The 15,591-nt window shown below is 41.0% G+C and overlaps 1 protein-coding gene across 1 annotated transcript; it reads right to left on the bottom strand.

The window, feature by feature from the left end:
- Positions 1 to 1,799: 1,799 nt before the first annotated feature.
- Positions 1,800 to 15,097, bottom strand: LAPTM4A (lysosomal protein transmembrane 4 alpha). The gene is made up of 7 exons (XM_030945669.1): positions 14,916 to 15,097; positions 8,267 to 8,387; positions 6,085 to 6,161; positions 5,868 to 5,990; positions 4,577 to 4,672; positions 3,107 to 3,205; positions 1,800 to 2,584 (listed from the first exon to the last, which is right to left on the bottom strand). Exons 1-7 carry the CDS (start codon positions 15,012 to 15,014, stop codon positions 2,510 to 2,512), a joined length of 690 nt encoding a protein of 229 aa, XP_030801529.1. The 5' UTR covers positions 15,015 to 15,097; the 3' UTR covers positions 1,800 to 2,509.
- Positions 15,098 to 15,591: the final 494 nt, after the last annotated feature.

Genomic DNA, 15,591 nt, shown 5'->3' with positions numbered 1-15,591 from the left:
TGTTTGAATGGAATTTATGCATCATGTATGAGATGTATGAATATGCAACAGGCTATTGCTTTTAAGGGTTAATCCTCTGTTAAAGTGTGTCCTTTTTCGGGCTTATTTTGCCCAGAAAGAGGTACCCAGACTGTCCGTAACTCTTTGTTTTTTATTGTCTCGTATTGTCCTAATCCCAATTGTTCAAATTTTTATTACTCTAATTATATTACTATTTTTATAACCATTTTATTACTATTAAACTTTTAAAGTTCTAAAAACAAGTGACTGGCGTTTTTCACATGCAGGATCATCTTCTCTCCCATCACCTCCATCAGGGGAACAGGAAGCCATGATTTACAAGAGAAACCACCACTCCCCCAGCTGTACAGTATCAGGCAGGCACTGACTCACTTCAGCAAGTTCTAGCACGAAAGCACAGTAGAAGAGGCCACCATCACATTCTCAAAGGCTGCAAACGGTAGCAGCAAAGAGGGACCACCACCCTTGAAGCAGGAGAAAGCCACAGGGCAGGGCTCCAGGGGAGTATAATGGCTTTTCTCTCTCAGAAGACACTGCAGCTTTTTTGAGCAAGAGCACATGCACACACACCCCAGACAAATTTCAGGCAGTGCCTGCTGCTGTCAAGTACTGCTCACACACAGCCACTCACTAGGACAGTCTCAGTAAACAGCCCTTGGCAGGAGCTCTTTGCCCACTCATGATCAAACACACATACACACACACACGCACACAGACACTCCCTCACTGCAGAGACCCAGAGCAGTGTGTGCTGCAATCCATGTTTGAGCAGCACCCAGTTTCAGCTGTTTCTTATACCACATGAAACCACAGTGGTCTTTCACACACTTACTCCCCACTCCAGAGTCACACTGAAGCAGTCTGTGGCAGCATCTAAAGGTGCCCTGCGTTAGGAGCCTCTGTGGGAGTTCAGATCCAATGCAGCTCCTCAGAATCTGGAAAAAAGGGTGCAGCTGTTGGCAGCACTGCCCTACCCTGGGTACCCCCTCGGGGTAACCACCAGGACAGCACTGCCAGAACGGGGCAGAGAGGCTCTGAGACCACTGTACTCCAAAGTGCTCTCACAGGTGGCACCTGAGTTAATTAAAAAGGGAAACTACTGCTGGTAGCACAGCCCTAACAGAGCATTTTTAAATGTGTACAGAGATACATATTGAAAATACAGGAATAACCCCAGACATTATATGCTGCAACAATCTGAATCCATTTTCCCAGAATTTAACACCAGATACCTCTTCTCTTCCAAAGCAGTAAAGTGTTTTATTTCTTCAGCCATACTAAATCATTAAATAATCTTTTACCTCTTTACAGCTCTTGCTACAAAAGAGGAAGAGTGAAAAGTTTTTTGTACCTTGGTTTTTTGTTTTTTGTTGGTTTTTTTTTTGTTGTTGATTGTAGAAGACCATCACTAAGTTATGGCATATCTCAAACAACTCTGGACATTTTCCAATGTAAATGTTGCAGTCCTACTGGGTGTCTGTCCTGCTTTTAATGCAGGACAGACATCAGATTTCCCCAAGGGCTCAAAGCCTCCAGTACAATTCCCTTTTCCCAGTTCATGGGTAAGTACCAATCAGACAAGGGGAAGTCACCCAAGTACTTGAACTGCAAAGGCTTTAACACAGGACTGTGTGTTAGAGAGAATCCAAGTTCTCCAGCCACATAAGGACTTCTACTGAAGCATGGATCAACACTAAACCTGCAACTAAGTATGCTGGACTGTCTGCAGGACACTGAAGCAGTTCAACAAAAAAGTCACCAAAAAGATCAACCAACACTACTGGTAAACATTTTGTAAAAGATTTATTTAAGTATCATTTATCACAAAGAGGAAAATACATAGAAGATTAGAAGCATGCAACCATCTTCCACATTTCTATTTATTTTTCTTGCATTCCCAGCTCGTTGTAATAGAACTCCTGTGCCACCCTCACTTGTTCCTCAAAAATACTGTTTCAAGACAAAGGATAACCAAAAAAACCACAATAAAAGGTAAGATAACATATGAGAAAAGTGCAAAGTAAAAAAGTCACATATATACCACATTCAAACCCTTCTCCTCCCAAAAAATGGATAAAGGCAAACTGTCATTTTGCTGCACGATCAGATTGTCTTTATGAACTACTTTACAAAAAATTAATATAAATTAAGGGCATAATCCTGCAGACACTTATAATCACAGCTAACTTCAATCAGAGTGGCTCAATTGGTATTATTAAAAGCCACAAGTTAGTCACATGCGTAAGTTCTTGCAGGTGTAAGGCCCTAAGGCAATAAAATGTTTAAGAGCATTAGGGAGAACAAAAATTAAAGCAAATGAAATCACTCTCAGATGTGTGTTGCTTAGTAAGTTTATATCAAACATATTTTAAACAGAACAGTTTGCTCCTAAAGCCCTGAATATTTCTATTACTTAAGCAGTTTTGCAAGATTAAAAGACAAAACCCCCAGGAAGCTGGTACAGATGTTAATGAACATAAAAATTGCTTCAGGCAGGTATGTAGGGAGGTGGAGGTTCCTTCTCAGGCATCTTCACTGCCATTTCATAGGTTGGCAGAACATACTAAGGAGAAGACATTTTGAAGTGATTAATGCAGGATATTTCAAATGGGAAAAAAAAAAAGAACAAAAGAGAACAAAAGCATACATGGCTCATCAGCAACTTAATCCTCTGTTCCAGGCAAAGTTATTTTAAGAATTTACTGCTGTTCCTAGTAAGCAAATGAGGAAGTGAAAGAAGGTGCAGGAGCAGTTTACTGCTCTGCTGAGCCTAACCCTTGGTCCTTTATTCCACACCCCACTGCATCTTGTCTTTGCAAAGCAGCAAGGAAGGTTTGGACTGGTGCAAAGTTTCCCTCTACCACAAGAAAAACATTCAAAGACTTCCCTCTAAAGACTCTGTTTTTAGGCACTCAGAATTTAGCTAAGAAATAACCCACCACAAAATTACCTGCTTTACAATTTTTTATCTTTCCAGTCTTTCTTCAGAAAGCTGGACAAGGCTTGGAAACATACATGGATGTGATGATTTTTCTACTTCAAAATTAATGATATGGCTTCCTTTTAACTTAAAATGAGATTTTACCTGTGGAGGAGCTTCAAAAGCAGGGTACACAGCAATCTCTGGCAAATTTCTGCTGATGATGTATTTATAGCAGTTCCATACACAGTTAATTAGATATGCCTGAAAGAAGAGAGATTTTTCTTTTAAACACCTCATAAGCATTGGCTGATTCAGAAATTAGATGTTGTATGACATTCCTATGATAAAGAGGAGCATACATCAACTTAGACAACACATATCTGAGGAATGGTTGCTATTTCACAGACCTGGCCACATACCTATGTTGCTCTCCATTTAGCTTTGCATTCACAGTGACTCATAGAGGATGCACCACACAGGTTTTAGTAAAAGAATTCACAGATCCATTCAAGTAATCTCTGTCTGCCTCAGCAGTGCTAATCAAATTAATCCGCAACTGGCTTATGCTTCTGTGGATCTCAGTCTAAGCCTGCCAGGAGGAGGAGGAGAGGCCAACAGCAGAATCCCACTCATCTCCCAGTTAGCACTATTGCTCCAACTAACTGCCAGTGTTAAGAAGAGGGCTCAGACACACAACTGAGGCAGCAGGGAGAGGGCAGAGCAGCGAATCCTGAACTTTGAGTCAACACTGACTGCTGCATAAACATTATCATGATATGATGAGGATTAGGGGTTTTTAATTACTAATTTATGTAACATTAACCTCTCCAAATATCTCACTGACAAGTTAGCACTGTTGTACAAGAGGTACCAAATTTCCCAATCAATACACAAGTGCTATCTACTGTATTAGGCTTTCACTCTCCCCAGTTAAACATTCCTCTTGGAAAAAGTATAGAAAATCAGTAGAATTATTTTTCTTTTTTTTTTTCTTAAATGCAACCTGAATGCAATAAAGGAACAGTATCATGGCCAATGTATATTATAAATGCATTTCTCTAATATGCTTTGTCTACATAAGAGTTTTTATAACGCAAATGAATGCCTCATTATTTAGATCTTCAGAAAGAAACTGCCTGCTACTATCACCCTTCAGAAGGGAGGAAGATGCAGGTCTAGAATTAACTTATACATTTCTTCCTTCCATCATCTTCCTTCCAAAACTTGCATTCTGGTTTGTTAGACACAGTGAGAGATTTTAAACATTTTGTTTAGAAACTTGTATACATTAACTCAGTATTATTTCACTACAAGCTTAATTACAAATATTAAAATTATCTCTACATAGACGAAAAGTCTTTTTGCATTCCTCCTTTCTACTTAGGAAGGGCAGAGCTGAATAAGCACACCCCACTGCACACACACAAGTTAGCTGAAGACACCAGTACACACCAGATTAGACCTAAGTCATACTGGAACTGAACATCCCAACAATTGTGCTCAAAGAAGTTCTTACCTTAGCATTAAGAAAGCAGCTGGGTTCTGAATTCAGCATTGAGAATTAACTCAGATTGACACCATCTTAATATTTATTAACTCTTGCAACAGACACATGATTAAGTTTTAACTTACCTTTAAAATGATAAATAATACAAAGAACACCAGAACAATAAACAAGAGACAGCTGGAGTCCAAAGAAAGGAGATCCTCTTTGTAAGGAAAATCCGGCTAGTGAAAAAAAAAACAAACAGGGGGGAAGGGAGAGAAAGGGAAGAGATAAGAATGAACACTGCACAATCAAATATCATAGAAAAACATCCGAACTTCACACCAAATGAAACAAACCCTTGTGTAAACTACTCCCCTGAAACAAAAAGTTCCATTTCTAACAAATTTCCTCTTTATCCTCCCACAAAGGACAGTATTTATCCTGTCTCTGTCCCACAAGAACACATCACTACAGTACAGTCTGTGTCCCCAGTCACTTCATCAGTTTCATGCCAACACAGATTCTTCTTCACAGGTGCAGGACAGTATTTGTACTCATGGTCCTCTACAACTCTTTAATGACTTACTGTTAATTACATCCTGTCAGTCCAACCTGTAACACACTGGTGTGCAGTGTAAGATGTCACCCCCAAACTCAGGGGAGCTGAAACAGAACTTCTGCAAACTGTCTCTTTTCCTTCCCTGACCACAGTAACAAAGCCTCTCTCAAACACCAATCTAAGATTTTATCTGTTTTAAAAAAGGACTTGCTTTTAAACATCTACTTGAACAAATCACAGCACCAGCCAGACAGAGCTCATGGTCTGTCAATGCAGACAGTACATTCTATGCATTGACTCTTCTTGCAATTATAACGCAGGCAGTGTTAGTGAGAACTCCACTGCAGTTCCCTTAGAAAGTGTTGTTGCAACTTGAGAAGAGACACATAGAATGGAAAAAGGAAAGCTCAGATTCCATGTGTAATGCTGTGGGAACCCTTACCTACACTTCTACAGTCCTTACCTATACTTCTCTTCCGGTCCCCTACCAGATAAGGGTCAACACATTTTTAATCTGCAGTAGCAAATGTGCCACTGAGCCCCACTGCTTAAAAGGCACAGTTAAGTGTGTTAAAGAACACACTTCCAAGTCCAATTGTAGCCAACACAGTTTAAACCAGTAGTTCCCATCACAATTCTTTCCTTACTCTCCCTGGCTTTCCTTTCCTTACTCTCCCTGGCTTTCCTTCTAAGGATCAATTGCAACTTTAACTCTTCCACCTCTGGTAAGCTACCATGCCCACAAATAACCACCTCTGGCTGCTGCAGGCTGAATTCCTTTTTCTTATGCAAAGGGAAGTGTAGCTCAGTCACTGATCCAATTAAAAAAACCTTTAATTTCAAATGTAAAATATCAATTTGAGCTGAATACTTACCAACTGATCCAGGTAATCCTTGATTCTGGGCAAGTAGGTTAGAGAGCTGATAGCAACCAGACAACTGAGCACAAAGTCAAAGAGTTGGTAACAGAAAAATGGGATCAGCCAGCCTACACGATGCTAAGAAATAGAAAAAAGGAGCAGCATGTAAATTATTTAGTTTAAAAAAAAATCAAGTAGCAACTCTCAAACCATGGATTATAAATATACTTACAGCAATGGCACCATACACCATCATTGCACTGATTGTGAACATGAGGAGGGAGATAGCAAACAGAACACAGGCATTTTCTGCATAAAAAAAAAAAAAAACAAACCAGTAAGAATCAGTCATTTCCTGGAGTTGTCACAATGCAGCTGACAGGTACCCAAGCTTTGTCCATTACTACGATCTGTTCTCAATTGACTCATCCATGCCAACTACCAGCAGCACAATAGAGTAATTCAGATCCTTCAGAACAAAAAAAGATCTGGTTCAAGAAAACCTACAACTACTTGGAAAAATCCCTCTGCCTTAATCAAAAGCCTGACCAAAGCCCAGGAACACCAATTAGAAGCTTGACATAGTTTGACAGTAATGCACCATAATGATGCTGATTTGCAATACGTGTCAGTGCTGAAAGTATGTGAGTGATTAACTTTACAACTGGACAGAATCTTAAGTGAAGATAACACACTATCAACCTTTACACTTGAAAATGCTTTGGTTACATAATTTGGTCATTGGCAGTGGGAGCAGCACTGCTCCTTCAATAACACTAAGGAAAACAGGAAATCACTGTGTGGAAGGTATCCCACTATTTACAAGAAAAGGCAGTTGAACAGAAACCAATTTGTAGCAAAATCCAGGACACTCATGGAAGCTGCATGATAAAGATTCTCCTTGTGCATCACCGTTACTGATTACAGAAGCAGAGCTGCTTTCCACAAGTTAGATTAAACTTGTTCTTTTTTAAACACAAAGAAAACAGCCTGAGAGTCTATAGACATGGTAAATAAATGGGTTTTAGCAGTATTGAAGACAAAATTTTTTTGCTCTCCTGCCTGAAAAAGATTATCTGAGAACCCTTCCTACTCTGCAATTAATATCTACATACACAGATGGCATCAAGGAAGAGCCCCCCCATGTCTGAAATGCACTGTGTTTATCAGACATAAGTCTCAGCAATCACCAGCAAGTGTGGCTGTCTTCTGAGGAGTTATTACTCACAATATACACTAGTACAATAATACCTGTAAAGTTCTTTCACACACACAAAGCCCTCCAAGCCCAGATCCAAACATAAGGAGTAAGAATTTTTTAAAAAGCATGTGACAGATTTTACATTGAAGAGTAAGGAAAGCACCTTCAGCTTCAGAAGCATCTTTCACGCATGTAAGCTTAAGGCTACCAAGTACCCCAAAAGCCTTAACAGATTACATGACATTCTACAAATATCTGCTGTGATTTTACTTAATATCTTAGCCTCATGAAGAATTTGGTCCTTGCTCCCAATCTTATTTCATTAATAGTAAATGTGAGTTACAGTCACAGGTCAGAACTGACAGATCCCCAATTCAGGGAATGAACAATTAATCCAATATGCTCAAAACCCAGTTTTGTGCTGTACTATTTAACTTCACTGAATCTGACCCTCCCTAATTTTTCATGTAATACAACAGACTCAGGTAGATTGCCACACTACAGACTGAGGTAGAAGTGCCACACTACACATTTCTGCACATTTAAAACCAAGAGAAGCAAAGCATATGCTCAAGTTTACAGATAGAATAATTAAAAAGCTTGACACCAATTTCAGCTGTATACATATACACTTAGTAAAAGAGTGAAAAGTGGGCGTAATTCTGCTCATGGTGCTTTCTCTCATTTATTCTGCAGGTGAAACTTAGAGAAACACTTCGGTTTCACTCAAATACTTGGCATCCCAATTGTTCCTCTCTTCTTCAAAAGATATCATGGTTTTCTTCTCAGTAAATTCATATGCAGGAGCTCTAAGGTATTTCCTGATCTATGAAGATGACCAAAAATTCTGAAGAAAAGTCTTTAAACTTGTTTTCTGCTGCTTGTTTTCCTGAGTCAGCAAAGATAATTAATGTTTATGGAGAAAGTGAATCAGAGATGTCCCACACATACTTCAACATTCAAAGCATTAGAAGGCCAAGAAATCGCATCATTTAAGATGCTTGGGTATAAAATGAAGTTATAATAGTAACTCCTAAAGCTTTCTTTTTATTCTTGTAGAAGAATTCAATACCAGAATATTTGAAGAGAAATTCAGAAAACAAGATAACCATATTTATTAACAGCTGTATGCATATATTACAACCTAGTGTAAGACAAATCCATGGTAGTGCATGCTTTATATTCCCATCAGCCAGCAGAGCTCTAGACCTACCAGCCATTCTCTCAGAAGCATAGTAATTTCCAATGACTTCATACTGGATGTCAACAGTTGGCACCATATTTGGATGAGTCACTTCTACTGTCAACAAGATGCCCATCAGCAAGTTCACCACCTGAGAGAGATCACAGGTACCTCAAGGTTAATTACTTTGCAACAGCTAAGATGTTTTCAATGACCACTAATAATCCTTTATTTCAGTTAAAAATAAACTCTTCTCTTTGCCTGTATGTGGAAGAAGAAAAAAAAAGAGCCAAACTTACAGTTAAATTTCAAACTCATTTAATTAAATGACGACTAAAACAACCCAAAGAGTGTGGAGCACTTGCTAGGTTCAATGAATCACCACTGAATAACTTTGCAAATTGAGGGGATGGTAAGATTCCTAGGGATTCAAATAACATAATTAAGCTGACGCTGCCTGATGAATGTACAGGTTTGTGAACTGAAAAACTGGAAACAGTTAAAAAAGGTCAGGAAGATAAAGGTACAGAATGAGGAATATTTTGAAAGAATTTCTGCTTTCTACAACAAATAAATTACTGGGTTTCTGCCACATTTCAGCTTTAACGAGCTAGAGAGATCTTCCTCTGCTTCCCAGATCATTTATTAAAACCTCACCAGTCCTTATCAGAAAGGTCTACAAAACCATAGGGGAAGTTAAAAAATTTCACACAAAGATCAACCCCCACAGTGTGTGCTCGCCAGTCTTTCTCCTCCCTCACGCTGCCACTTAAGACTCCTTCTGTTGCCCCATTTTGGTACACACCAGAAATGTCTTCAGTAAGAGCTCAAAGAATCAGAAGTAGCTGAAGCCTCTGTAAAATTGCCTTGACAGCATTTCTAAGGTATCCAAGGTTTACAGGGACGTAGTTTCTGTTACTAGTATCTGGAGACACATGCCAAAGGTTGCATAACACAAAAAAACACCTCACGATGGTCTTTTCTAGCTGCAGACATGTTCCAATCAGTATTCAGTACTGTCACCACCAGCAGCAGGATCCCTTCCAATTAGCCTCAAAAGAAAAAGAAAACTGGTTTGTAGTTTCTCACAACTTAAGAATATTTGCCAGGTATTTCTTCTTCTATGGGCATGGTTCCAGAAGTCAATGATGGTGGCTAGTCTATGTACAATTACTCAAGATTTCAGAAAGGGAAAAAAAAATCTGAATCTTGTAAAAATTTTGAGACTCACAGTTCCTATAACTATTTTCCCCTCCCTGATTTTATTAGTTTTTTTCTTCTTTTTCCCCTGGGGTTTACAGATAAATGGTGATAAGCTTGCTTGCACTTTCTGCTAAAAGAACCCTTCAGTGGAATTAAAGTTGGAAGTGCATTCCACTTTGTAGAAATGCAATCATCTCATCATGTATTACACAAATTTACTAGAATTTCCAGCTATTTTGAGCCGCTTGTATTTCTATAAGGCGTTTTATATAAAACATTGCAGCCAAAACAGCTGGCAGTGAAGAACTCTGTTTAACTACCAATATCTTTAGCCAAGAAATGCATTTATTTTCACCCTCACAAGATACTTCTTAAAGAGCAAACTGTCAAGTTGCTCACCTGCCTCGTTTTCAAATCTTATTTTGCTTTACTATTCGTCAAAAATATGGAACACTTTCATCTCCCACCTGCTCCATCCTTCTGTACTGTGGCCTTCTGCTCTCAATGCTCTCTGCATTTTCAACCCTCTATTTCCTCCTCTCAGTGAGTGAACTGGGTATGTTGGAAAATACCTTTCTGCACTGCACTTGTTTCAAAAAGCCTAAGTCAAGGTTCATGTCTCTGGCAGCTGAAATATTGATCTCTACTTTATAAAGCACAAAAGTACACGTTCAATTACAACTAAATCATTTCTTGTTTATACATAGTCATGAGTTTGACTGCCATGATAGGCTACCTGCCTCGAGATAAGGAGTAAGCAGCACCTGAATTACTATAGAAGTACTGAAGAACTTGAATGCCTCAGAATTTTGAGACTGTAATTCTCCATCTGTCAATTTCTTTTTTATTTTCATCTTATCTGGCATCCTAATTCAGTGTACTGAAGTCTTTGGTAATTTCACTAGTTACTGAGTGTAGTTCCAAGTATTTAAGGTTTATTTTCTCAACCTGAAATGGTATCCAAGTAAAACAGAAAATAAGAGTCATTCAAAATCCAATCTATTAGAATCAATGAGACCAAATAAAAATAGTTACAAACCAAAACAAATCTAAACAAAAACAAACAACAAACCAAAACCGTGACCAATTAACACCTCAGAGTTTCCAGCGCTCCATTACTACTGTTTACAAATCCATCACAACACTGAGCAATTAATTGAAACTCCTATGTTAAATGTGATCAAGACCTACAGAGCCAGAGCGTCTATTTTAACTACTTCCATTCTTTCCCAGAAGCTTGAGAACAGCAAGACCACAAGGCCAGTTTCAAAATAATAGGTGTAACAGGCAGCAAGAATATGGCTTGGATCACAGAACATTGTTAAGAGATTTTAAGTAAATACTCGCTGCAAATCAAATGTATGTTCACAAATGTCTACATAGAGAAGTCAGAAAAAATGTAACTCATGTATGCCTCAGTATAATATGAGGATTAAACCCATCACATCTTCCCCTCCAAAAAAAAAAAAACCACAACAAAAAAACAAACTCAAAAAAAACCCAAGCCTGACAAGACAGCACACAGTGGATACTGCAGCACCCTAAAGTAACACCTCAGAAATCTCAGCAGCCTCATTCTGGTCTTTTTTGCTAAGAAATCAAAAATAGTAACAAAAAAAAAAGTTTGCAAAATGCATGTTCAAGTTCTTATTTTAAAAATAATCCCATTAAGATGAAAATAATCTTAATTTAGTTTTGTAATAGTTTTTACATTTTCATATCTGGAATAGCTAAGTTTAATAGTTTGGTGTAGCTTGTATCAAAATTCAAATAGCTGAAATTTCAAATTCTCAAGTAGAAAGTCATCATTTATTACACACTGGTAACAGAAATATTAGTTCACCATATGATTAGAACTCAAAAGACTGTGGAACTCTTAAGAAGCATTAGCTTTTTAATTAGTGAGTTTTATCTCCACAGTGCGCACTTTATGCCTCATCAGGTAAGCACTTCAACTCTCTGGAGGCCTGAACATAAAGTCAAGTTTTCCCCAAGCACTCAGAGTGACTTGGGCAAAACCAAGAATTCCTACTTAGAATTTGCTTATATCCTTTCATGAGGGGAAAGAGGGAAATTGCCTTGCACTACTACACTCATTTTCCTTTCACTTTTCCAGTATTTTTTCCCTAGGCATGTTTCCAAAGGGCAAAAAAAAGAAAGGAAAAAAAACCCCAAACAAGATGGAGATTCTGATTTGGTTTGATTTATTAACATACTGAAATAGTAAAAACTGAAGAAGAGTAATTTTAAATAGGGTACTTCAGAGCCTCTAGCAGTACCAGTATCAGACTGACAGAAATGAGCCAATTTAATAACTAGTCTCAATCTGGTTCAGTGAACACACAATTCCAGAGATCCCCCTCATGCTCGTGCTAAGCAGCAGCAATTGCATCACTGCCTGCAGCCCTGAAGCTTGCTGCCAGAAGGCAGCAGCCCCTCCCTCCAGAACAATACTACTGGCTTCTATGCTGTTTACTGAACTCTGATCCCATTTCTGCCAGTGCAGGGTTCCTGCTTCCGGTCTCTGGAAAGTGCACAGTGCCCAATATGAAAGTTTACAGGAAGAAACAAAACTTCAAAGCAACACGACTGCAATTATGGAGAGAGGAACAGGAGGTTTCTTTTTCCTTCCTACACGGAACAGCAGTGGGTGTTGCAGAGCTAACCAAGCTTTATCAGACCTGGAACTCAAGTACAATTCTGCCAGAAATGTTCTTAACTTGTCTTTTGGTAGATACACTTTTATGTACTGATCACAAACAGCAGCAGCACACAGACAGAACTGTGCTTGAGACACACTCTGTTCACACAGCATCAGCAGCAGACATCTTAGAAAGTAATCCTGGTTCTCTCTGGACTTGCAGAAGCACACAGCAAGGACAGTGATAAAACTGTTCCAGTGAGGAGCAAAGGTGATTACAAGCATGATTTAAAAGTACACAAATAAGCAAAGAATAGGAAAATGCCTAAAGAAATGGTTATGTAAGAATAACACATGTATTAAGTAGACAGAAGTCTTATCTTACTAAAACATCTGGAGTAGATTGCTGTGAGACTCCATTTTAAGTTTGATAGCAAATTCCTTCAGGACTGCACTGCACGAGAACACAGTTTATATAGTAAATAGCAAGATTTCAGTAACATAAAACTATTCTTGAACGAAACACTTCTCCCCCTCCAAAAAGCTACATCCTTCAAAAAACCCCAACAAAACCAAAACACACAAAACACAAACAAAAAGCCCCACCAAACCCACAAACTAAAAAACACCACCCTACACATAAAGTTATTACTATTTGTCCCACTGCAACTTAAAAGCAGAGATTACTTAATTGATTTAGAAATATTTCTCATAAGAACCTGAAAGACTAAGTTAGAGCTATACTTAAATGGGGCATTAATTAACATGTCTAAAAAATCTGACATGTTTGGGACAATTTTTTAAAGCTTGGCAGAAGGCAATTAAATTTAACTTTCATTGTCAAAACTGTATTTTACCTTCAAAAAAAGTGTAATTTATATTTGAATTCTGATTTTAAAGCATTAGGGAAGACCACCATGTTATAACCTTTTCCAGCTCAGACAGCTGTTGCCAGACTTAAAAGTTCTCACTCTTACCCAGGTGACAGCTGCGAACTGGATAAAAATATTCAACGCACGGCTTAACAAAGTGTTCGATACTCAGGGGTTTTTTTAATAAAAACTCGCACCTCTAAAGCACTTTGCATGCCCCCTGCTACCTTGAACTCAGCTCTACTTTTTCCTGCAGCGACCGAGCGGCTGCGGTTACACGAGATCAAAGCCGCACTCCGCCCCTGGAGCCGCAGCCCCACGGGTGCCCGGGGCAGCCGCCACCGTCCCCAGCACCCATTCAGAAAGAAGAAAGAGGTGCCGCATCCAGGCAACGAGGGGAAACATAAGCACAGCAGGAGAGGTAGAAACTGGAAGTGCTACCAGGCCTGTGGCCACGGAAACATCTCCCTGTCCCCCGCCCCAAGCAAGCTCCTTGGTTCAGGGACCCTCCCGCGAACAGGAATCGCAGTGCGGAAGGCAGCGAGGTGCTTTTGTGCTGTAACAAGGATCACCGAACCCCTCGTTGTTCACGACTTGTGCTTTTACTTCAGGGACCAGAAGCATATTCTTGAACTGCATCCATCAGCACAGGGCGGTTTGCAGGTTTCCAAAAGTTTGATTCTCAAAACTACAATGGACCTTTTCCTTTGAAATGAACTAATAATGGAACTTAATCAGCACCAAGACTTTTGTCCAGCTTCATTTTGAAAGCGATACCTTTTCCCTAAACTTTTGTTACATTTCCAACGCCCTACCCACCCTCCCTTTTCCTCAAGTCCTGTCTCTCCAGCGACTTTGTTTGCCCGCACATTTTTTTGCCAACTGAGGGACCAAGATGAATAAAAATAAAGGATCTCCCCATACTTATTGAAAATAAACCATAAACTCCCCAAAATGAAACCCCCATGCCTCTAAAGGGAGTTTATGTGCATGGCTGTTTCATATCAACACAAAAATTCAGCATTCTTTGTTTTTTACAATCCGGAGAAGGGAAAAGGAGAACACAGCTTTTGATTACGACTTCAGGAGAAAAGGTATGATGCAACTTTTGTAAACTATCCTCTCATTCTTACTGCCCACGAGGGTTAAGGGGAAGGAAGAATGAGGAAATTACTTCAATAAAGGGGAGTTCAGGCCCCCTTTAAGTGAACCAAGGGAAGTTAGGGCTACAGGCATTTAACTCGCTGCTACTGTTTTCACATTTCTACTTCGCCCTAGTTCAGAACTTTATTTCTAGTATTTCGTCTGCACTACCACAGCTCTTCCTCGGAGAGAAAGCACTCACCAGTCAGAAAAATGGAAGCGTTTTGGGAGCCAAATTTGTTTCCACTGCTTTTCAATCACTGTTTCAGGAACAGAATATGGAATAACCAGGAACTTCCCTTGCCACAAAGTGGGGAACACTCATCTTCCTCTTAGAGGTCGCACACCATTCACAGGTACCTCATCTTATTCCCCTGTTATACTCCCCAAATTCCACTCTCCCCCGATCTCCATCCTTACACGCTCAGTACTGTATTAAAGTCTCAATCCCTTCAAACCAAGAAAGAGTAACACAATCTCTCTGAAACGCAGATTAAAACACTCTGAACTTTCTTTTCACTTTCTTTTTCCAAACACAACAAGGGAGGCTGCCGAGGACAGCAGGACTTCGTTAGCCCGAAGAAGACCCCGGGAAAGAAGAGAGACCCGAGCCCCGCCGGATGACCCCAGGAAATCCCGGGTGCAGCTTCCCCCGACCGCCCCGGCACGGGAGCAGGGACGGAAGCGGGACGGGAGCGGTCCCTCAGAGCGGCCGCGCGGGCGCCGCTCCCCCGCCCCACCGAGCACCCCGCGCACGCGCGCTGAGCACGGCCCCCACCGCCGCCCCTCCAGCCGCCGGCCGGCCGCCCTCGCCTCTCACCATGTACCAGGTGCCCAGGATGATGGTGCCGGTGCGCACATGGCAGCAGCCGCAGCACCGGGTGCTGTAGAAGCGGTCACGACTTCGCTTGAACGTCATGGCGGCAGCGCGCAGCTCCAACCGCCGGACCCGCCACCCGCCCTCTCCAAGCAGTTCCCGACACCAAGCGCCGTAAAACCCCCGGCGCGCGTCACCGCCGCCCGGACCAATCAACCGCCGAGAGAGTGTCGTGGGGCGGGCCTGTGTTGCCGCGGTGACGGGTGATTGACAGCACCGCTGACCAATCACAATAGCTCTGGTACTGGCGCCCCGCATTCACCTGCGGCGGCCGCACCTGAGGTGGGGGTGGTGTCCCTTCCGCCATGTTGGGCTTTGCCCGCCTCTGCCGCCGGCCCTCAGGCGGGTCTGGCAGGGGAAAGTTCTGCACTGCCCTACCCCGCTCTGTCTGCTTGCCTGGCGCACGGGGAGCAGCTCGCCGGGCGTTTCGAGAGCCGGCACTTGGCAGCCAGGGAGGCAGCGAAAAACCTATGGGGAAAGCTGCGTTGTCTAGAGACGTTCCCGTGTGCTAGCGCGGGTGAGGAGCGGCTCGAATTCTCAGTTCTGGGCCCCTGAGTTCAGGAGGGAGATGGAAGTTGTAGAGAATGTCCAGAGAAGGGCAACAGAGCTGGTGAAACGG

The sequence above is a fragment of the Camarhynchus parvulus genome, chromosome 3, assembly GCF_901933205.1.
Source record: "Camarhynchus parvulus chromosome 3, STF_HiC, whole genome shotgun sequence".
Taxonomy (NCBI): Eukaryota; Metazoa; Chordata; class Aves; order Passeriformes; family Thraupidae; genus Camarhynchus; species Camarhynchus parvulus.
The sequence above is the reverse complement of the archived record's forward strand: the minus strand, read 5'-3'. Positions and strand labels throughout refer to the sequence as shown.